At 34.7% G+C, this 18,444-nt stretch overlaps 1 protein-coding gene across 1 annotated transcript in view; it reads left to right on the top strand.

The window, feature by feature from the left end:
- Positions 1 to 18,444, top strand: part of CLGN (calmegin) — a 48,634-nt gene that overhangs the window by 22,693 nt on the left and 7,497 nt on the right. The window contains exons 5-10 of the mRNA XM_047092284.1: positions 338 to 491; positions 4,248 to 4,329; positions 5,738 to 5,930; positions 9,769 to 9,958; positions 16,088 to 16,201; positions 16,324 to 16,474. Of these exons, the coding sequence (XP_046948240.1) occupies positions 338 to 491; positions 4,248 to 4,329; positions 5,738 to 5,930; positions 9,769 to 9,958; positions 16,088 to 16,201; positions 16,324 to 16,474 (884 nt within the window). The remainder of the gene's footprint in view (positions 1 to 337; positions 492 to 4,247; positions 4,330 to 5,737; positions 5,931 to 9,768; positions 9,959 to 16,087; positions 16,202 to 16,323; positions 16,475 to 18,444) is intronic.

Here is an 18,444-nt window from a genome sequence, read left to right as displayed (position 1 = left end):
TCCTGTATCTGTTCACGCTCTGTCTCTGTCTCAGGAATAAACATTAAAAAAAAAAAAAAATACAGCATTGCTAGATCATGCTACAAACCACATTTTGTAATTTCATTGATTAAAAAGTCAGAGAAATACAATCTAATTTTAGCTAAGAAAATGAAACTATTCTCTACTAAGATAAAAAAAAGAGTGGGCATGCATACAATTGCAGATATTATTTCCTGTTTTTCAAATTTTGTTCTATTTTTCGCAAATCAGCCTTCATAAAAAAATCTTACTAGTCACCACTGCTGATAAATAATTCATAAGTCATTGTTTTTGGTTTTCGTTTAATTTGCTTTGCTTTATATTTTAGGAAGATGGGAAATAGAAGAATTGAAAGAAAACCGAATACCTGGTGACAGAGGACTGGTGTTGAAATCTCGAGCAAAGCATCATGCGATATCTGCGACATTAGCAAAACCCTTCATTTTTGCTGATAAACCTTTGATCGTTCAGTAAGTTTTATTATGTTTTACAGTACTTTCTCTGAAATGTATGTTTTGTATAATTTGGCTTCTGAATATAGCTATAAAGGGTATAAAATGGGTATAAAAGTCCAGATTTCCTTTTCAGTTTCACTTACTTAAATACAGAAGGCATAAATATGCATAGGCACTCTGAGGTTTTGAGTAAAAGGAAGGTTAATTTAAAAGTTTTATAATATGTACTGTAATATAAAAAATTCTGCCACCATAGACCGTATAATACATACTAAAATCACCATTTTTATTTTAGCTCTTTTCTTAAAATTACTTACTGTTAAGATATTAATCTCAGTATATTCAGAATAGAACCATAAATATTGCTGCTAAACCAGTGATAAGATTCAAAGGAAACAAATTTATTTTTAAAAAGATACACATATATGGATCAGTGTCTTCTAAGCATCGACCCCTTTTAAGCATTTTTTAATGGTTACTTTTATTTTTGAGAGAGACAGAGCTATGAATGGGGGAAGGACAGAGAGAGAGGGGGACACAGAATCCAAAGCAGGCTCCAGGCTCTGAGCTGTCAGCACAGAGCCTGATGCGGGGCTTGAACTCACAAACTGAGATCGTGACCTGAGCTGAAGTCAGACACTCAACCGACTGAGCCACCCAGGTGCCCCAGCATAGACGCCTTTTAAAGGGCACATGTTTTCACAATCCTTCACTCCCCCATAGTGTGACATAAACTAATTTTATTATGATGTTGCTTACATGTACACTGTCAGGTATAAATTCCTCAAGTTTCACCTATATAAAACTGATACAAAACAAAATCCACTTATACGAATACAATTACAAAGTCAAAAAATTCAAATTAAAAGCAAAGAAAAGGAAATGTATAAATGTTATTTTCTACCTTATGTTAGAAGATTTGGCTACCCAAAGTTAATTACAACACAAAGAAGTATCATTAACTATGAAGTTTATCACTCTAGAACCCCTTCAGTATTTTTGTTAACATGTTTAACATATTCTTCACATAGTATAAAATGCCATTCTGTGTTTTAGAAAATTTTTAAAACATGGCATTTGGCATCATTGGCTTAATTTTTCACTTGTGTTGTCTTGACTTAGCTGCATTATCATGTCAATAAATTTAAATTTTTAAATAATGTCAAAGAGCATATGATTATTATTTTAGCAAATTAAAAATATTTTTACAGTTACTTATTGGAACTAATATTTGAGCTTGATATTATTTATCGTTATTCAGGGTTTGGTTTTTCTTTTTTCTTAAAGTTTGAAAGTAATCCTATTCTGTTGAAACTTAGGTGAATATAATATCACTTTCTGTTTTGACCCTTTGTGGCTTAAATGAAAAGATCAAGGGAAATAATATAGAATTTAATATTTTCAGAGTAAAATGAATCAAATATAGTATTTTCAGAAAGCATAAATCACCACTAGGCAAGTAAGCAAAAGTAGAAGCAAAGATTAGGTAATAAGTGTAGAAGAAATATTAAAGTAATTGTGAAATTATATCCTCAAAAAGGAAGAAGGGGGCCAAGAATTGAATAGCAGTCTTTGATATGCTTACAAACAATTTGGAGAAGGAGAGTGAATGTCTTCTCTTAATACTGATGAAATGGGACAAATAAAGAAATTTTATATTAACTACTATAAATACTGTGGATTTATAATATAACTTTGCTCAAAACCTGCTTTTCCCAAATTGTGTATAATTTGTGTAATATGCGTTATGTGGTCATATAAGTTTTAGAAACTAAGAATATCCTAACTTTCGACATAAGGAAGCATATTTGCTTGCCCGTTAAAGGTTTTGAGAACTTCTACATGTAAAAACCTTTTCTAACTTTAATACTTTGTTTTCCAGACATACTTGACTACAGAATTCTTTCCCCCTAATGACAATTACTGTTTCATAAGACGGTATGGGAAATGATACTCTAAAAGAGAATCAGGTTGCCATATACTCTAATATATCCTCATTTTTCCTGTGATTAAAGAATAACAGCTGTCAAGCTATATGATACACATTTCACTCATCTCTAATCCATTGTGAATTATTTATTATCTGCACAAGTTAATGATTTGAAAACTCTGAAAGTTTGCAGTGTAAGAAATAGATGTAACAATTGGGTCTAGACATAATACAACAACAAAACTATATTATATTTATAGAGACACTTTACAGAATTGTTTTTTTTTTTCAGTTCTTACCTTCTCACAGAACCCTTTGTCCTTAGATCACCTATAATAAAACTATCTTTTTATTTTACCTAAAATAGTTAATATTTACCTTTCATTCACACCATGGACCATTTCTTTTACTTTATAATCTTTAAAAACATGTTCCATGAAAAAAAAATCTCTTTTTCAGCTACTGCTTAAAATAAATATAAGGGCAAGGTTTGAGGAAAACAGATTGTCCTTTATTTTAAAAATGAAAAAGAACAAAACAGACCCTTTCTTCTGGTCATAACAGAAGCTAACATTTTGGACATCTGGCCTTTGCTGTACATGGTATTATTTAATCATCACTGTCCTTTGAGGTCTGTGAGCTTGAATAACTTGCCTTTCCTAGGTGTCACTAGAGTAAGTGGCAGAATCGGGAATAAATCTCAGGTCTTTCTGGCTCCAAATTACATGCTTGTAACCACTGTTGTAGACTTCTTGAGAAACAAAGCAGAGTGGAAATTAGCGGGGAAAGATCACCATAATCTGGCAACTCAGAGTCACTTAAAGTTTTACTATATTTCCTTTGTTCTTTTCGGTGCAAAATATATACACTAATTGGGTCCAAACTGTCAAAGTTTCGTATGCTTTTTTTTTTTTAACTTTTGTGTCACTAAAGTTTTTTTAGAAACATATGAAACTACAGTCCTTTCTTAAAATTATCACTGGTTTCTGTTACTTCTCTAGTTCTCATTTCTTTTTCTTTTAATTCATCAAGCCGAATCACAACCATTTTGGTTTTTACTGTTTTTCACTGTGAGGGCCATTTCATTGATCATTTCACATGTAATTCATTACTTTACCAAAAATCTCTCCTAAATACTGCTCGATATGCCTACGTCTTTGCCTAAGAAAGATTATTTTCTTTAAAAAAACAAAATAACAAAAACCTCTTGCTGGAAATGACACGGTGTTGCAAATCCATGAAAAGGCTCTCATGTCGGTTCATTCTTCCAGTTGTTTTTCTGCATTTCCTGGCCATTGAGGTGTGAAGTACTCCAGGTTATTGACTGAGATTATGAACTCTCTTTGCTGGAAGTATTTAATTAAATGGATGAGCTATTTAACATGTAGGTGTAGTTGAACTACAATACAAATTAGTGAACTGGGTATCTAAGATCTATCAGCAATTTCTTAGAAATCTATTGCTGTAGCTATTGTCCTCATAGTTTTTGTTTTTTAGTTTATAAAGAAATATGTATAGTGTACACCTTATCTGACTTTGAAGTTTCCTGTTCTAGTTTTAAAGTATCTTATTCTTAATTCAGCAGTTTTGATGGAAAAAATTATGGCAACAAGTTGGCTGACTTTTCTATAGTTGATTATAATCATTCTATTAATATTTTAAGAATGTGCATAGAAAAAGCATGTCTGCTTATTCCCTACACGTTGTGGATATGCTTTATATGAGCTTCTGGTAATGTAAAACATTTATGTTTAAATGAATTGAGAATAATACATTCGGTTTGAAGAGCGATTAGTAATTTTTTATTTATCAGCAGTATGATTCTTTTTCCCTTCATTTAGATATGAAGTAAATTTTCAAGATGGTATTGATTGTGGAGGTGCATACATTAAACTCCTAGCAGACACTGATGGTTTGAATCTGGTATGATATTTTAATGTTTAAGAAAACCGTATTAAAGTTTATAATATTTTTAAGAAGCAATTGATAAAGCTGAAATTTTTATTTTAACTGAAATTGAAAAGAACCTTAAAAATCTTTGTCCAAACGAGTCTGTATAGCTTTCAGAGTGCGCCTTCCAGTTTCATATGCAGCTATGTTACTTGATGGCATCAGTTTTGTAATCTTTAGCAAAATAATAGTTTGCTGTGTCTATAAGTAAAAAAATAACATGGTGCTTATAAATGTCATGGAAAGATCAGCTTAGAGTTATTTTCTTTACAAATTAAGAATCATAAGTTTGTTCAGAGAAGTAAAATAACGGAGCAAAGCAGTAAAACGAAATGGTCAAACAACCAAATATAAAAGGTGGGCCAGTTCAGGAGTTGGCAGTCCCCAAAAATAACAGGTTAAAAATATTTTCATAATGAAGCAAGTGTATTAGAACTGTTTTGAAGGTTGGAGGCGTTTCTTGTAGCATTCTCCTATAGGGGGCTGTATCAGGGCTTCTGCATATAATGGACATAAGATAAATGAGGCATCAATGAGATATTTGTCAGAATGCATGGCTATGCCGAGGCCGTGAAACATATTAGAGTTAGGTAAAGGGGAGGCCATTTGTAGTATATGTTGAAGGTTTTGGGTATTGAAAGGTGACTGTCACTCAAAGCTATAATGACATAATGAAATTAAGTGCCAGGTATTTTTCTAAGCACTTTACCTGATTAACTCAGTAAGTCCTCAGAGAAACCTTTAAGGTAGGTACTATTATTACCTCCATACTTGAGAGGTGATGAAACAGGACTATAGCAAAACTAAGAAATTTGTTCAGGGCCATATACAGCTGGTTAAGTGGCAGTGGTAGCATTTGCATCCCATTATCTGACAACGGATCCCATGCTTTGAACCAATAGGCCATGCCAGATAAAGAGAAATTACTGGTAGTAAGATAGGGAGCATGTCTCTGTGTCTGTTTTTATGTCTGAGTCTCTCTTCACCATGTGCTCAGGAAGGTCATTTTCTGGTATCTTCTTAAAAAATAGTAATGGATAATCATTAAGGTCATTAGTGTGCTTTTCTCTATGCTTAAATTTTCTGAACAAAATATTAATAGTTCAGATTTAATTTAATAAAGTAATTCAAGTTTATTATGATGTTGCTAGGGTGGTTTCAGCATCTCCTACATCTTCAAGAAGTAGCATGTGCATTTTTAAAAAATCTATTTTTGAAGTAAAACTTTTTTCCACATCCTTTATTGTCACTTGTGTCAAATGATTCTTTGGTGAATTAGCATTCAATAGATCTTCATAACCTCTACCCAGTTGGATAGAATAGAAAAATTCACTAAATACTCTAATTCTGGACTAATCCCTACACTCATCTCTCTTTGAAGGAAAACTTTTATGATAAAACATCCTATACCATTATGTTTGGACCAGATAAATGTGGAGAAGATTATAAACTTCATTTTATCTTCAGACATAAACATCCCAAAACTGGAGTTTTTGAAGAGAAACATGCCAAACCTCCAGATGTAGACCTTAAAAAGTTCTTTACAGACAGGAAGACTCATCTTTATACCCTTGGTATATCCTTTTAATTTATTCATTAATTCAAAAATATTTGCTGACTACCTTTATTTCATGGCAAGGGATTTGGGAGAAATAAACATTGATCCTACCCTTGAGGCGCTTATCTTTTTAGGATAATTATAATGCATATAGTGCAGGTAGAAAGTAAAATGCCATATGAGAGGTGCAGATGAGGTACAGTTAAGAGTTCAAAATCAATATTACTTCCAGTTTGGAGACACAGAGAAAACGTTTTGTTTTTTTATCTTTAATTTTTTTTAATGTTTATTTATTTGAGAAAGAGAGAGAGAGAGAGAGAGAGAGAGTGCGAGCATGAGTGGGGGAAGGGCAGAGAGAGAAGGAGACACAGAATCTGAAGTAGGCTCCAGGCTCTGAGCTGTCAGGACAGAGCCTGACGTGGGGCTTGAACTCACAGGCTGCGAGATCATGACCTGAGCCGAAGTTGGATGCTCAACCAACTGAGCCACCCAGGCGCCCCCAGAGAAAACTTAGAGATTATATATTAACTAGTCTTGAAATGTAGATGGAACCTGGAAGATAGGAGAAGAAAAGGAAATTTGAGGTGATATGACATTAGTGGTACTATAAGAATAGAAAAGATTAAAAAGGAAAAAGTCCTTGATGCCAAGCTAAGAAACTTGGACTTTACAAGTAGTTGAATTATTGTTACTTCCTACCTCATGGTAGTTGTGGCACATATTTAAACTTGGAAAGGGAAAGTATTGAGCAACCATTATATTAACGTACTTAGCTTTACTTTGTAAATAGGAGTTTGCATAGACATTGAGTGGGAGGAACATTGTAAGGAATTGATTCTCCTCTTCCCAAGTACATACAGTTATGGAGCTTTGATGTGTCGATGATTATTTAAGATCACAGCGTGTCAGAATCTGAAGGACAGCTCTATCCAAGACTAAGATATTTCAGTTCTCTTTCCAAAGACTTCAGTTGCAGAAACATTGAAGTTGTCTGCCAAGGCAATGACCGATTTTATTTTTAATGTCCGCATTTATATCAAAGAGCTTTTTCTAAAGTTGGAAAATAGAACTGGATGTTTTGGGGAACGTAAAGTAAAAGTAATGAGAAGTTATAACTAGAATAGAACAAATAAATTTCATTAGACTTTGTACAAATTTGGGGAAAAGCAACTTGGTATAATATATCAAAGACTGTAAGAGGATTATGTGTTTTGAAACCACAATTCCATTTTAAGGAATTTATCCAAAGAAAATAATCCAAAAGAAAGAAAATGAGCTATGTGTGGAAATAATACTGTAAATTTAAAGCAACCCAAATGTTATAGTAGGAATTTTATATGCAGTACAAAAATGATAACTATGAAAATATTTAGCAACAAGGGAAAATGTTTACAATATTAAAATGTTAAAAGAAAATGAGATATAAAGTGGAAGTAGATTATTGTAGGGGCCACTAGGCAAATTATGCAAGCAAATAGAAAGACCAGGAAAAAAAAAGAACTAATTGTCATTAGTCACCTGATACATACCATGCTCTGTGCTAGGTACTTGGTTTAGAACCATCATGTGAGGTGAACAGTTTCTTTCTATTGTACCTTAACTTAGGTTAAGTAACTCACTCTAGGAAATAAAAGTAATTGGTAGATCTAGAATTGAAATTCAAGTCTGACTCTTAAACACTTGCTTTCTTACTACTATACACAAAAACTTTGTAGTACTAGGATTATTGAATGACTTTAAAAATTTTTCCTGTAGGGGTGCCTGGGTGGCTCAGTTGGTTGGGTGACTGACTTTGGCTCAGGTCATGATCTCGCAGTTTGTGAGTTTGAGCCCCGCGTCAGCTCTGTGCTGACAGCTCAGAGCCTGGAGCCTACTTCAGAATCTGTGTCTCCCCCTCCCTCTACCCCTCCCCTGATCATGCTCTGTGTCCCTCTGTCTCTCAATAATAAATAAATGTTAAAAAAAATTTTTTTTAATTTTTTCCTGTACTACTAATATATTTTTGTAACATTATTTTATAGTTGTTCTAAGAACTTTACAGAGTACACCTTTAAAGGCATAAAATCCAATGTCTTTTATTGTAAATTCATTTAAAATATTTTAATACAGTTTTAGACAAAGGTGTCTTTTCACATATTAGGATTTGTCATGTGCTTTTTTGTTTTTTCACGGTAATTTTTAAACATTTCAGTTGCAGAATTTATTCAGAACATTCTTTTCAAGATTTTTCTTGAGAAATGCCTTTTTTGAGTTAGGAAGAATCTAGTACTTTTTTACATTTAAGATCTTACTCTTAGCTCTGCTTAAATCTTGACTTTTTCCCTATGTAGTAATATAGTTTTATAATCTCAGCTGCAGTAGAAGAGGAAATATTGGAGAAAAAAGGGAGAAAACACAGAGTGTTGCATTATATGAATTTGTATATAAATTACAGTATTTGATTTTGGTATAAGTAATTTGGCATTGTTTTTACTGAAACCTCTAGAGATTGTTCTTGCTTTAGAACTATTTCTTCAGAACGTGGTAGCCCGCTTACTAATTAAGTCAGGACAATCCTGACATTCATTGATAGCTCCTACTTCTTTAGCTTATTGAAAAGCACATGTTAGACATCTATTTTCATCTAACATTCCTTCCAAAGATCTAAAATTTACCCAGTGACCATACCACCCAAGTTTACAGTGGAGAAAGCTTTTATTTTGTCATTACAATGGATAAGGGGTCCTTTATGAAACTTGGCTTGGATAGTTAGTTAATTAGTTTTAGAGATGGGGAAGGAGCAGAAAGAGAAGGAGAGAGTGAATCTCTTTTTTTTTTTTTTAACTTTTTTTAATGTTTATTTTTGAGAGAGACAGAGCATGAGTGGGGATGGGGAAGGGGCAGAGAGAGAGAGGGAGACACAGAATCTGAAGCAGGCTCCAGGCTCTGAGCTTTCAGCACAGAGCCCGACATGGGGCTCGAACTCAAGAGCTGTGAGATCATGATCTGAGCCAAAGTCAGATGCTTAACCAAATCAGCCACCCAGGTGCCCCTGGAAAGAGAGAATCTTAAGCAGGCTCCATGCTGGGCTTGATCTCACAACTGTGAGATTATGACCTGATCTGAAATCAAGAGTCAGATGCTTAACCAACTGAGCTATCCAGGTGCCCCTGGCTTGGGTACTTTGAGAGAGCTAACATTCACCTCCAAACAAACATATGTGTAAACTTGAATATTTTCCATCAACCTTAAGATATTTTACACTACAGTGTATGCATCATTGAATTTGAAATGTCATTAACTTGAAAATTTTCTAGGAAATGGTAGTCATGCATCAATGTTAATTTCCTGCTTTGGGTGACTAGATTGAAGTTATATAGGAGAATGTCCTTGTTTGTAGGAAATATACATTAAAACATTCAGGGATGATGTGTATGAGGTTAGTAAATTAATTTCAAGTGGTTCATGAAAAAATAAAGTTCTTCATAGTGTACTTGCAAGTTTTGAAGTTTGAGATAGTTTCAAAAAAGTTATTTTAAAATACTGAAGAAGATTGGGTTGCCTTCTGTGATAATAAATAAGTGAAGCTCACTGGTTGCGTGAGTCCCAAACTGAATTAGCTATTGGATATTCTTTATTTGAGAAGTAATGGAGCATTTTATTAAATTATTACTTAAGACAAATTTTTCCCTTTGGTTTTAGGAAGCACTGTACCTAGTGATCTCAGCATATTTTGATTTAATATTTGATTGTAATTCCTCTATTTCTGGTTAATAAAAAATTCTACTCATGAAATTTAGGGTAGTTTTTTATTTAGAAGATTATTTTTAAAATGTCAGTCATTATAGGTGTTATTTATTTAAATTGGTCTTTAGTGATGAATCCAGATGACACATTTGAAGTATTAATTGATCAAATAGTTGTAAACCAAGGAAGCCTACTAGAAGATGTGGTTCCTCCTATCAATCCTCCCAAAGAAATTGAAGATCCCAGTGACAAAAAGCCTGATGAATGGGATGAAAGAGCAAAAATCCCTGATCTTTCTGCTGTCAAACCAGAAGACTGGTAAGCAAAGAATTCAGTAGCAAAGCAATAGTTGGTATAATTCAGTAATGAGATATTACATATAAGTGAAGTTTACAACCAGTGAAACATATTCCTTTAAACATCAAAATTACTTATTTTGACTATTTGGGGTGAAATAGTTTTCTAAAATAGACTTTGTATTTCCTTGCCTTTTAATTATCTTAATTTTCATTTTAATTAATATTTTTTCAACATTTTTTCAATATATTTTTTTTATGTTTCCAATGCTGTGGGTGGGGGGCATTCCATGAATCTAAGACACCGACACTTTAATTTTAATTCCTAGTTTGATCTTTATCATGTATGTGTGTGCACATCTTATATAGTTAGTTTTTTCAGTTAATGATTACTGGTTTTAAAATAGACATATGTTCAGCATCTTCTAAAGCCATATAGGATTCACTCGTACTAAATTCCTTAGCTGAGTATTTGTGTTGTTTTCATTCTATAGGATTATGAGTATTTGCCTTAAAAGAAATGTATTCAGTTCCTGAGTTCCCATAGCTTTGAGTTCAGATGGTGAGAGATGCCTGCTAACTCACTCTAACTCACCGAGTTCCTAAGGGTCAGGAATCTGGGTGTGGCTAGCCGACTGGTTCTGGCTCAGGCTCTCTCCTGAGGTCAGAGTTCAGCATTCATCTGAAGGTCTGACTCTGGCTACTGGAGGATCTGCTTTGCTTTTTAAATGGCTAACGTGGCTGTTGTCAAGAAGTTTCAGTGCCTTGCCACTTGGGCCTCTCCTTAGTGTGCTCATGACGTAGCTGATGCCCCCCCTCCCCAGAGGGAGTGACCCCAGAGGGGGAGAGAGCACAGCCACAGGACTTGTAACATCTTTTTATAACCTAATCTCAGAAGTGACGTGTCATCACTTCAGCTGTATTGTTTGTCACAAGACTAACTCTGCCTGGTACATTTAGGAGGGAACTACACAAAGGTGTAAATATTAAGTATGGTTTTGCTATTTATTTTTGAGAGAGAGAGAGAGAGAGAGAGAAACAGAGTGTGAGTGGGAGAGGGGCAGAGAGAGAGGGAGACACAGAATATAAAGCAGGCTCCAGGTTCTGAGCTGTCAGCACAGAGCCCGATACAGGGCTTGAACTCAGAAACCTCAAGATCATGACCTAAGCTGAAGTCAGATGCTTAACTGATTAAGCAACCCAGGTGCCCCACTAAGTATGATTTTTAAAAGTTCTTTTCTTAGTTTACTAAGAGTTTTGTTTTTTTCCATGATTGGGTGTTGGATTTTGTAAAGTACTTTTGTGCATGCATTGAGATGACCATGTGGGTTTTCTCTTTTCTTCTTTTTTAAAAAAATTTAGAGAAAGAAAGTAAGAGGGGGACAGGGGTAAGAGAGAATCTTAAGCAGGCTCCATGCTCTGCGTGGAGCCCAACGTAGGGCTCGATCCCGTGACGGTGAGATCATGACCTGAACCAAAATCAAGAGTCAGACACTGAACTAACTGAGCCACCCATGTGCCCCTCTTTTATTCGCTTAGTATGGTGAATTATATTGATTGATTTTCAATACTAGACTAAACTTACAGTCCACTTGGTCAGCAAGTGTTGCCCTTTTTATATTTGCTGGATTCTTAAATTTTTTTTTTAATGTTTATTTTTGAGAGAAAGAGTGCAAGCAGGGGAGGGGCAGAGAGAGAGAGGGAGACACAGAACTTGAAATTGGCTCCAGGCTCTGAGCTGTCAGCACAGAGCCCAACACGGGGCTTGAACTCGGGAACAGTGAGATATTTGTCTTTGATGATTCATGATTTGATTGTCTTACCTAAGAAATCTTTGCCCAAATGAATGCCACAAAGATTTGCTTTTTTTTTTCCTAGACAAATAATTTTGACTAAAACTCTGTTCTAAGTTAATTGTATGTAGTGTGAGATCTAAATCAAGATCAATTTTTAAAAATAAGGATGTCTAATTGTGCCAGCACCTCTTATCATCATTAATGTCTATAATGATCTATGATGATAACTTTTATTTTACTAATAATATGGTAATTTGTGTTTTTTCTTGATGAATCTAGCTACAGGTTTATCGATTTTATTGACCTTTTTGAAGAACTGGCTTTTGTTTTATTTTTTTTTCCCTCTATTGACCTTTGTTAAATTTTGTTATTTGTTTCCTTCTTCTTACTTTGGACTTAATTTGCTTCATTTTTTTTTTTTTTTGGCCTTATTTAGAAAATCTTTTCTGACAGAAGCAGCTGTAAATTTTCTCTAAACACTGCTTTAAGTGTGTTTTACAAATATATGTCACTTACAAGAACATTCAGTTCATACCGTTTTCTAATTTCATTAGTGATTTTTTTCTTTAATCCATGTGTTTTTAAATGTGTTGCTTTGTTGGCAATTATTTATGGATTTTCCAGATACGATTTTCATTTTGACTCCAAATTTTTAATTCTGTGGTCAGAAAATTTACAAATGTCAATTGCATCAGGGTTGTTGAAAGCATCTACATATTTACTGGTTTTCAGTCTATTCTCTTACTGAGAGAAGAGTTTTAAAATCTTTTGATGGATTGGTATCCCCTTTGAGTTCTGTTAGTTTTGCTTCATGTATTTGAAGATCTGTCACTACTTCTATTCATAGTACTTCATGACCTCTTGAGGAACTAACCGTTTTTTTATTATAGAATAATATCCTTCTTTATAAACTCTTGTAATACTCTTGTCTTGATGTCTACTTAGTCTCATACTAAGTCAACAAACACTTCTGGTTTCTTTTAAATCATATTTCCATTGAATATTATTTTCCTTTGTTTAACCTATATATGCCTTTATTTTTAAAGTCATTTTCTTGTAGGCAACCTATATGTGGTTCGTGTGTTTTAATTGGAGTGTTTTAAATTGTCTACATTTAATGTAATTATTAATATGATTGGATGGAAACATACTTGTTTTCTTGCCACTTGTGTTGTTTGTCCCATATATTCTGTGGTACTTTATAAAATATTTTTCCTGACTTCTTTTAGATTGAGTTATTTTGTTTTATTTTTAGTCTTGTATTCTTTCTTTCCTGTTGGCATATTGCCTTTTCCTCTGTGGTTTATTGTTTTAGTGGTTGCTCTAGGGTTTACAGAATTTTGCATTTCTAACTGACTTCAGTCTACTCTCAACTAATATTATATCACTTTATGTCTAAGTTAATCTTATCAGGGTCTTGTCATTTTCTCCTCCATTCTTTGTGCTATTATCATACATTTATGTCTATCTATTCTATGAAGGCCACATGTATTTATTCTTCACTCAGTGTATTTTAGTCAGACAGTTATTAGGGGAAAAGTTGTTTTATTTACCCACATAGTTACCACTTAGGATACTTTTTGTGTAGATACACATTTTCATCTGTTACTATTTTTCTTCTGCCTGATAAAAATTCTCTCAATGTATTGTGGTACATGTCTGCTGTCATTGAATCCTCTCAACTTTTAAGTATCTGAAAATTTCTTTATTTTCCTTAATTTTTTAAAATGTTTATTTATTTTTTGAGAGAGAGAGAGAGAGAGAGAGAGAGAGCACGAGCAGGGGAGGGACAGAGCGAGAGGGAGACACAGAATCCAAAGCAGGCTCCAGGCTCTGAGCTGTCAGCACAGAGCCCGAAGTAGGGCTTAAGCTCATGAACTGTGAGATTATGACCTGAGCCGAAAGTGGGACTCTTAGCCAACTGAGCCACCCAAGCACCCCTGTTTTCCTTAATTTTTGAAAGGTGTTTTCACCATTATAGGTTGATAATTATTTTTAAATTTTTTTTTCAACGTTTTTATTTATTTTTGGGACAGAGAGAGACAGAGCATGAACGGGGGAGGGGCAGAGAGAGAGGGAGACACAGAATCGGAAACAGGCTCCAGGCTCCGAGCCATCAGCGCAGAGCCTGACGCGGGGCTCGAACTCATGGACCGCGAGATCATGACCTGGCTGAAGTCGGACGCTCAACCGACTGCGCCACCCAGGCGCCCCGTTGATAATTATTTTTAAAGTCATTTCTTGAGTTGTCTTGAGGCTTGCGTTGTTTCCAATGAGAAGTCAGTTGTTATTCCCATCTTTTTTCTCCTTTACCTAATATGTAATTTTTTTTTTTTCTGTTTGGTGTTAAGATTTATTGTTACTAGTTTTCAACAATTAGATAGTGTTGTGCCGTGGTTGTGGTTCTGTGTGTGTGTGTGTGTGTGTGTGTGTGTGTATGTGTATGCTTGCCTTGCTTTCCAGCTTTTTGGAATGTGACTGTATAGTTTACAAACTATCAACTTTGGATAATATTTGTCCTCATTTTTTTTCAGTATTTTTTCCATTTCACTTTTAGAGCGAGAGAGTGCGGCCAAGTGGGGGAATGGGGCAAGGGAGAGAGAATCCTAAGCAGGCTCCACACACAGTGCAGGGGGCCCAATGCAGGGCTCAATCCCATGACCCTGGGATCATGACCTGAGCCAAAATCAGGAGTGGGCCACTCACCAACTGACTGAGCCATCCAGGCACCTCCTAGCCTTTATTTCTGTAAATATTTATATGTGCCTCTCCATCTCTTTTTTTGGGACACCAAGTAAATGTAAGACTGCTTTATGTTGTCTCACAGGTCACTGAGTGTTCACTTTTTTAAGCCAATTTCTGTCTCTCTGCTTCATTTTAGAAAGTGTCAACTCGGTTTCTTCAAGCTCTTGTGTGTAAACATTGGGGTTACTACTGACTCAGAAATTGAGTGTTGCTCCTGGATAACCAAAAGTGTTTCCTTGTTAATTCTCTTGTAGATAAAGAGAGATCCTGATTTATCATAAAAATGTCTTTGCATTCAAGCAAATAGTATCATAGGGAAGTAACTTCTACAAGGAAGAAATAACAGTATGGTTTTTTTTAATTAATAAAAAGTCACTATTAATGCATAATTTTCATGAATTCATACTTTCAGAAATGGTAGGAGTACCTCCCTCCATGTGGATTTTCTTCCATTGTTTCATATTTCTTTACCTATAAAGAGTAAGCCTGGGAAGTAAGTTTGCCCTGAAATGAAAGAAACTGCTACTAATAAGCTCTTTCTGATTGGTGATGCATGTTAGAATTTGTTTTATAAGCTGATAAAAGAAATGCTCCCTTAAATTTTAAATTCTCGTTACTCTGAGCCCTGAGAGACTCAAAATTGATAGCAGGCAAGTATAAGTCTTTACATATAGAGAGTTGATTATTTGAGTTTATTTTGTTATGTAGATCTGTTTGAAAAATTACATGTAACCTCTTGTTTAAAATTTGTACTTTTCTATAAAGATGAAAATTATACTAGTAGTTTTATTCAGTACTTACTATGATTATGTTTATATACTTGAGAATTTATTTTCTAAGTATAATTTTTAATGAAAATATAAAAGTAATAGAATTAAATATGGAGAGTTTAAAAAAGAATAATATTAGAGTAAGGAAGACCTTTCCTAATATGACATAAAATTTAAGAATCATAAAAGAAAATATTAATAAATTTCAACTACAGAAAATGAATTATTTGAGTATAACCAAAAAAACACCTATCATAAACTATATCAAAAAATACATGAGAAACAGGAAAAAATATTTTCAATTCAGACAGCTAATTTCATGTTAATTTCTAATATATTCCAGGATATTCATTATAGAATTATTTGTAATAGTAAATTTTTAGAAATACTAAATGTCCCTCAAGAGTAGTTAGTCTAAATAAATTATGGTATAGCCACAAATTAGAAAACTGTACAATAGTTAAGAATGAAGCAGATACATATTATATAAAACAGGGCTCACAGAGCAGTCTTGGCACATAGTAGGCTTCCAATATGTGTTTGTTGATGAATTGATGAGTTTTTAAGTAAACAAAAACATACTCTGTATAGAATGCTATCATTTGCATAAAAAAACCCAGTATATACCTATGTGCGTGTATGCATGGGGCACAACAGGGAATATATACACAAGAAAGTAACAAGTTAGCAGAAGATTTTGGTGGATGAGAAATGGGGGAGATAGTAGACACAAAGACAGAAGGGTAGGAAATACCTTTTGGTATCTTCTGACTTCTGTAACATATGCATTTTTAAACTTTTTGAATAACTAATACTTGACACAAAATACTGTATTTTTAGGGATGAAAGTGAACCTGCCCAAATAGAAGATTTAAGTGCTGTGAAGCCTGATGGCTGGCTTGATGATGAACCAAAATTTATTCCAGATCCTAATGCTGAGAAACCTGATGACTGGTAAACAAACACTCTTCATCCTCAGCTGTCAATTTCATCCACTTCTTACTTGCTTTTTGTTACTGACTGACTGACAGGAGAGATGTGAGGTTACTATATTTGCTTTGTTCTAATTTCCTAAGGAATGAAGACATGGATGGAGAATGGGAGGCACCTCGTATTTCTAATCCAGCATGTCAAATTGGGTGTGGTGAGTGGACACCTCCCATGATAGATAACCCCAAATACAAAGGAGTGTGGAGACCTCCAATGATAGATAATCCTAACTACCAGGTAATAACCCACTTCTTCCAATTCCATAGTAAAGTTTAAAATGCTGTGATATTTCTATTATATATTTAGTTATTGATAATGCTGTGTTAACTTTTAGAAATTTGATTTGTAATAGTATACTTTAGCTATCTTAAGCCAAAGGAGGGGTGCCTGGGTGGCACTCAGTTGGTTAAGTGTCTGGCTTTTGTTTCAGTTCAGGTCATTATCTCAAGGTTCGTGAGTTCAAGCCCCACGTGGGGCTCTGCACTGACAGCACAGAACCTGCTTGGGATTCTCTCTCTCCCTCGCTCTCTGTCCCTCCCCAGTATGTGCACAGTCACTCTCTCTCTCTCTCTCTCTCCCACAGAATAAAGAAACTTAAAAAAAAAAAAAAAGTAAAAGAAAATAGACTCCAACTAATTTATTTAAAACATTTTTTAATGTTTATTTATGTTTTGAGAAAGAGACAGAGTGTGAGCAGGGGAGGGGCAGACAGAGAGGGAGACACAGACTCTGAAGCAGGCTCTAGGCTCTGAGCTGTCAGCACAGAGATGGACACGGGGCTCGAACTCATCAATGGTGAGATCATGACCTGAGCTGAAGTCAGACACTTAACTGAGTCACCCAGGTGCCCCTAATTTATTTTAAAAAGTAGAGTACTCTTGGGGCGCCTAGGTGGCTCAGTCATTTGGGAATCTGACTCGATTTCAGCTGGGGTCCATCTCCCATGGTTTGTGGGATCGAGCCCCGTGTGGGGCTCTGTGCTGAGGGCATGGAGACTGCTTAGGACTGCTCTGCCCCTCTCCTGCTCATACTCTCTCTCTCTCAAAATAAATAAACTTTGGGGTGCCTGGGTGGCTCAGTGGGTCAAGCGTCTAACTCTTGATTTCAGCTCAGGTCATGATCTCATGGGTTCATGAGTTTGAGCCCCGCATCAGGCTGTGCATGGACAGTGCAGAGCCTACTTGGGATTCTTTTTCTCTCCCTCTCTCTCTGCCCCTCCCCTACTCCGTTCTCTCTCTCTCTCTCTCTCTCAAAATAAATAAACTTTTAAATAAATAAACAAAAACAAATGCAGAATCTCAGGTCTCAAACCTACTGAGTCTAAGTCTGCATTAAAAAAAAAAAGTAAAGTATTCTTGGGGCACTGGCCAGCTCAGTGCATAGAGCATGTGACTGTTGGGGTCACATAAGTATAAGCCCCACGTTGGGCATAGTCTACTTTAAAAAAAAAAAGTAAAATACTCTTTATGTAATTTTCTGGAGGAATAATATTAAGAACTAAACATCAGTCACTTCATACTATATTTTTCTCTGTTAATCGATGATCACTTTGGAACCAAGTTCTAGTTTAGAATTAAATATAAGAAATGAGTTCTGATCAGGAGACCTTACATTTGTACATTTTAGTAATTGATGCCTGTGCTTAAATGATGTGGTCCTTATTTTCTGGTGTTATTAAACATTGGCTTTTTTTCAATAATATCATATGTCTTTTGAGTGTACCTGGATTTTGGGGTCGAATCTCTATGTTATGCATTTAACCCTGTAGTTTTATCTAATTATTCATTGACATTTTCTAACATTTATTATACATAGGCAATTGCATATTCTAATTGTTTCCTGTGAGGTTTTTTTCATAGCATTTATCACAGAATGCTTATTTTGGTAACTTTTTAAATGCCTGTCTCTTTCACTACTTTAAATTTAATAATAGAGGAACCGTGTCTCTCTTGATCATCACTCTATCCCTAGTATCTGGCATAGTGCCTGGTACAGAATAGACATACATGACGGAAGAGTGAGTGAGTCAGTAATCATATTGTTGAATTTTTTTGATTTGGCTGAGTTTAATCATTTAAGATTTAATGGAACTTTTATGTTGAATTTTTTTCTGAGGTGCAGAAAAACATATCCATACCCATCATTGGTATATGTTAAAGGAATGGCTTCATACTTAGCATACAGTAATCTCTCTGATTTGGGCAATT

Source organism: Lynx rufus, unplaced genomic scaffold (genome assembly GCF_022079265.1).
Source record: "Lynx rufus isolate CCGP_SWC_20201006 ecotype Redwood Valley unplaced genomic scaffold, mLynRuf1.p SCAF_3, whole genome shotgun sequence".
NCBI lineage: Eukaryota > Metazoa > Chordata > Mammalia > Carnivora > Felidae > Lynx > Lynx rufus.
The sequence above is the reverse complement of the archived record's forward strand: the minus strand, read 5'-3'. Positions and strand labels throughout refer to the sequence as shown.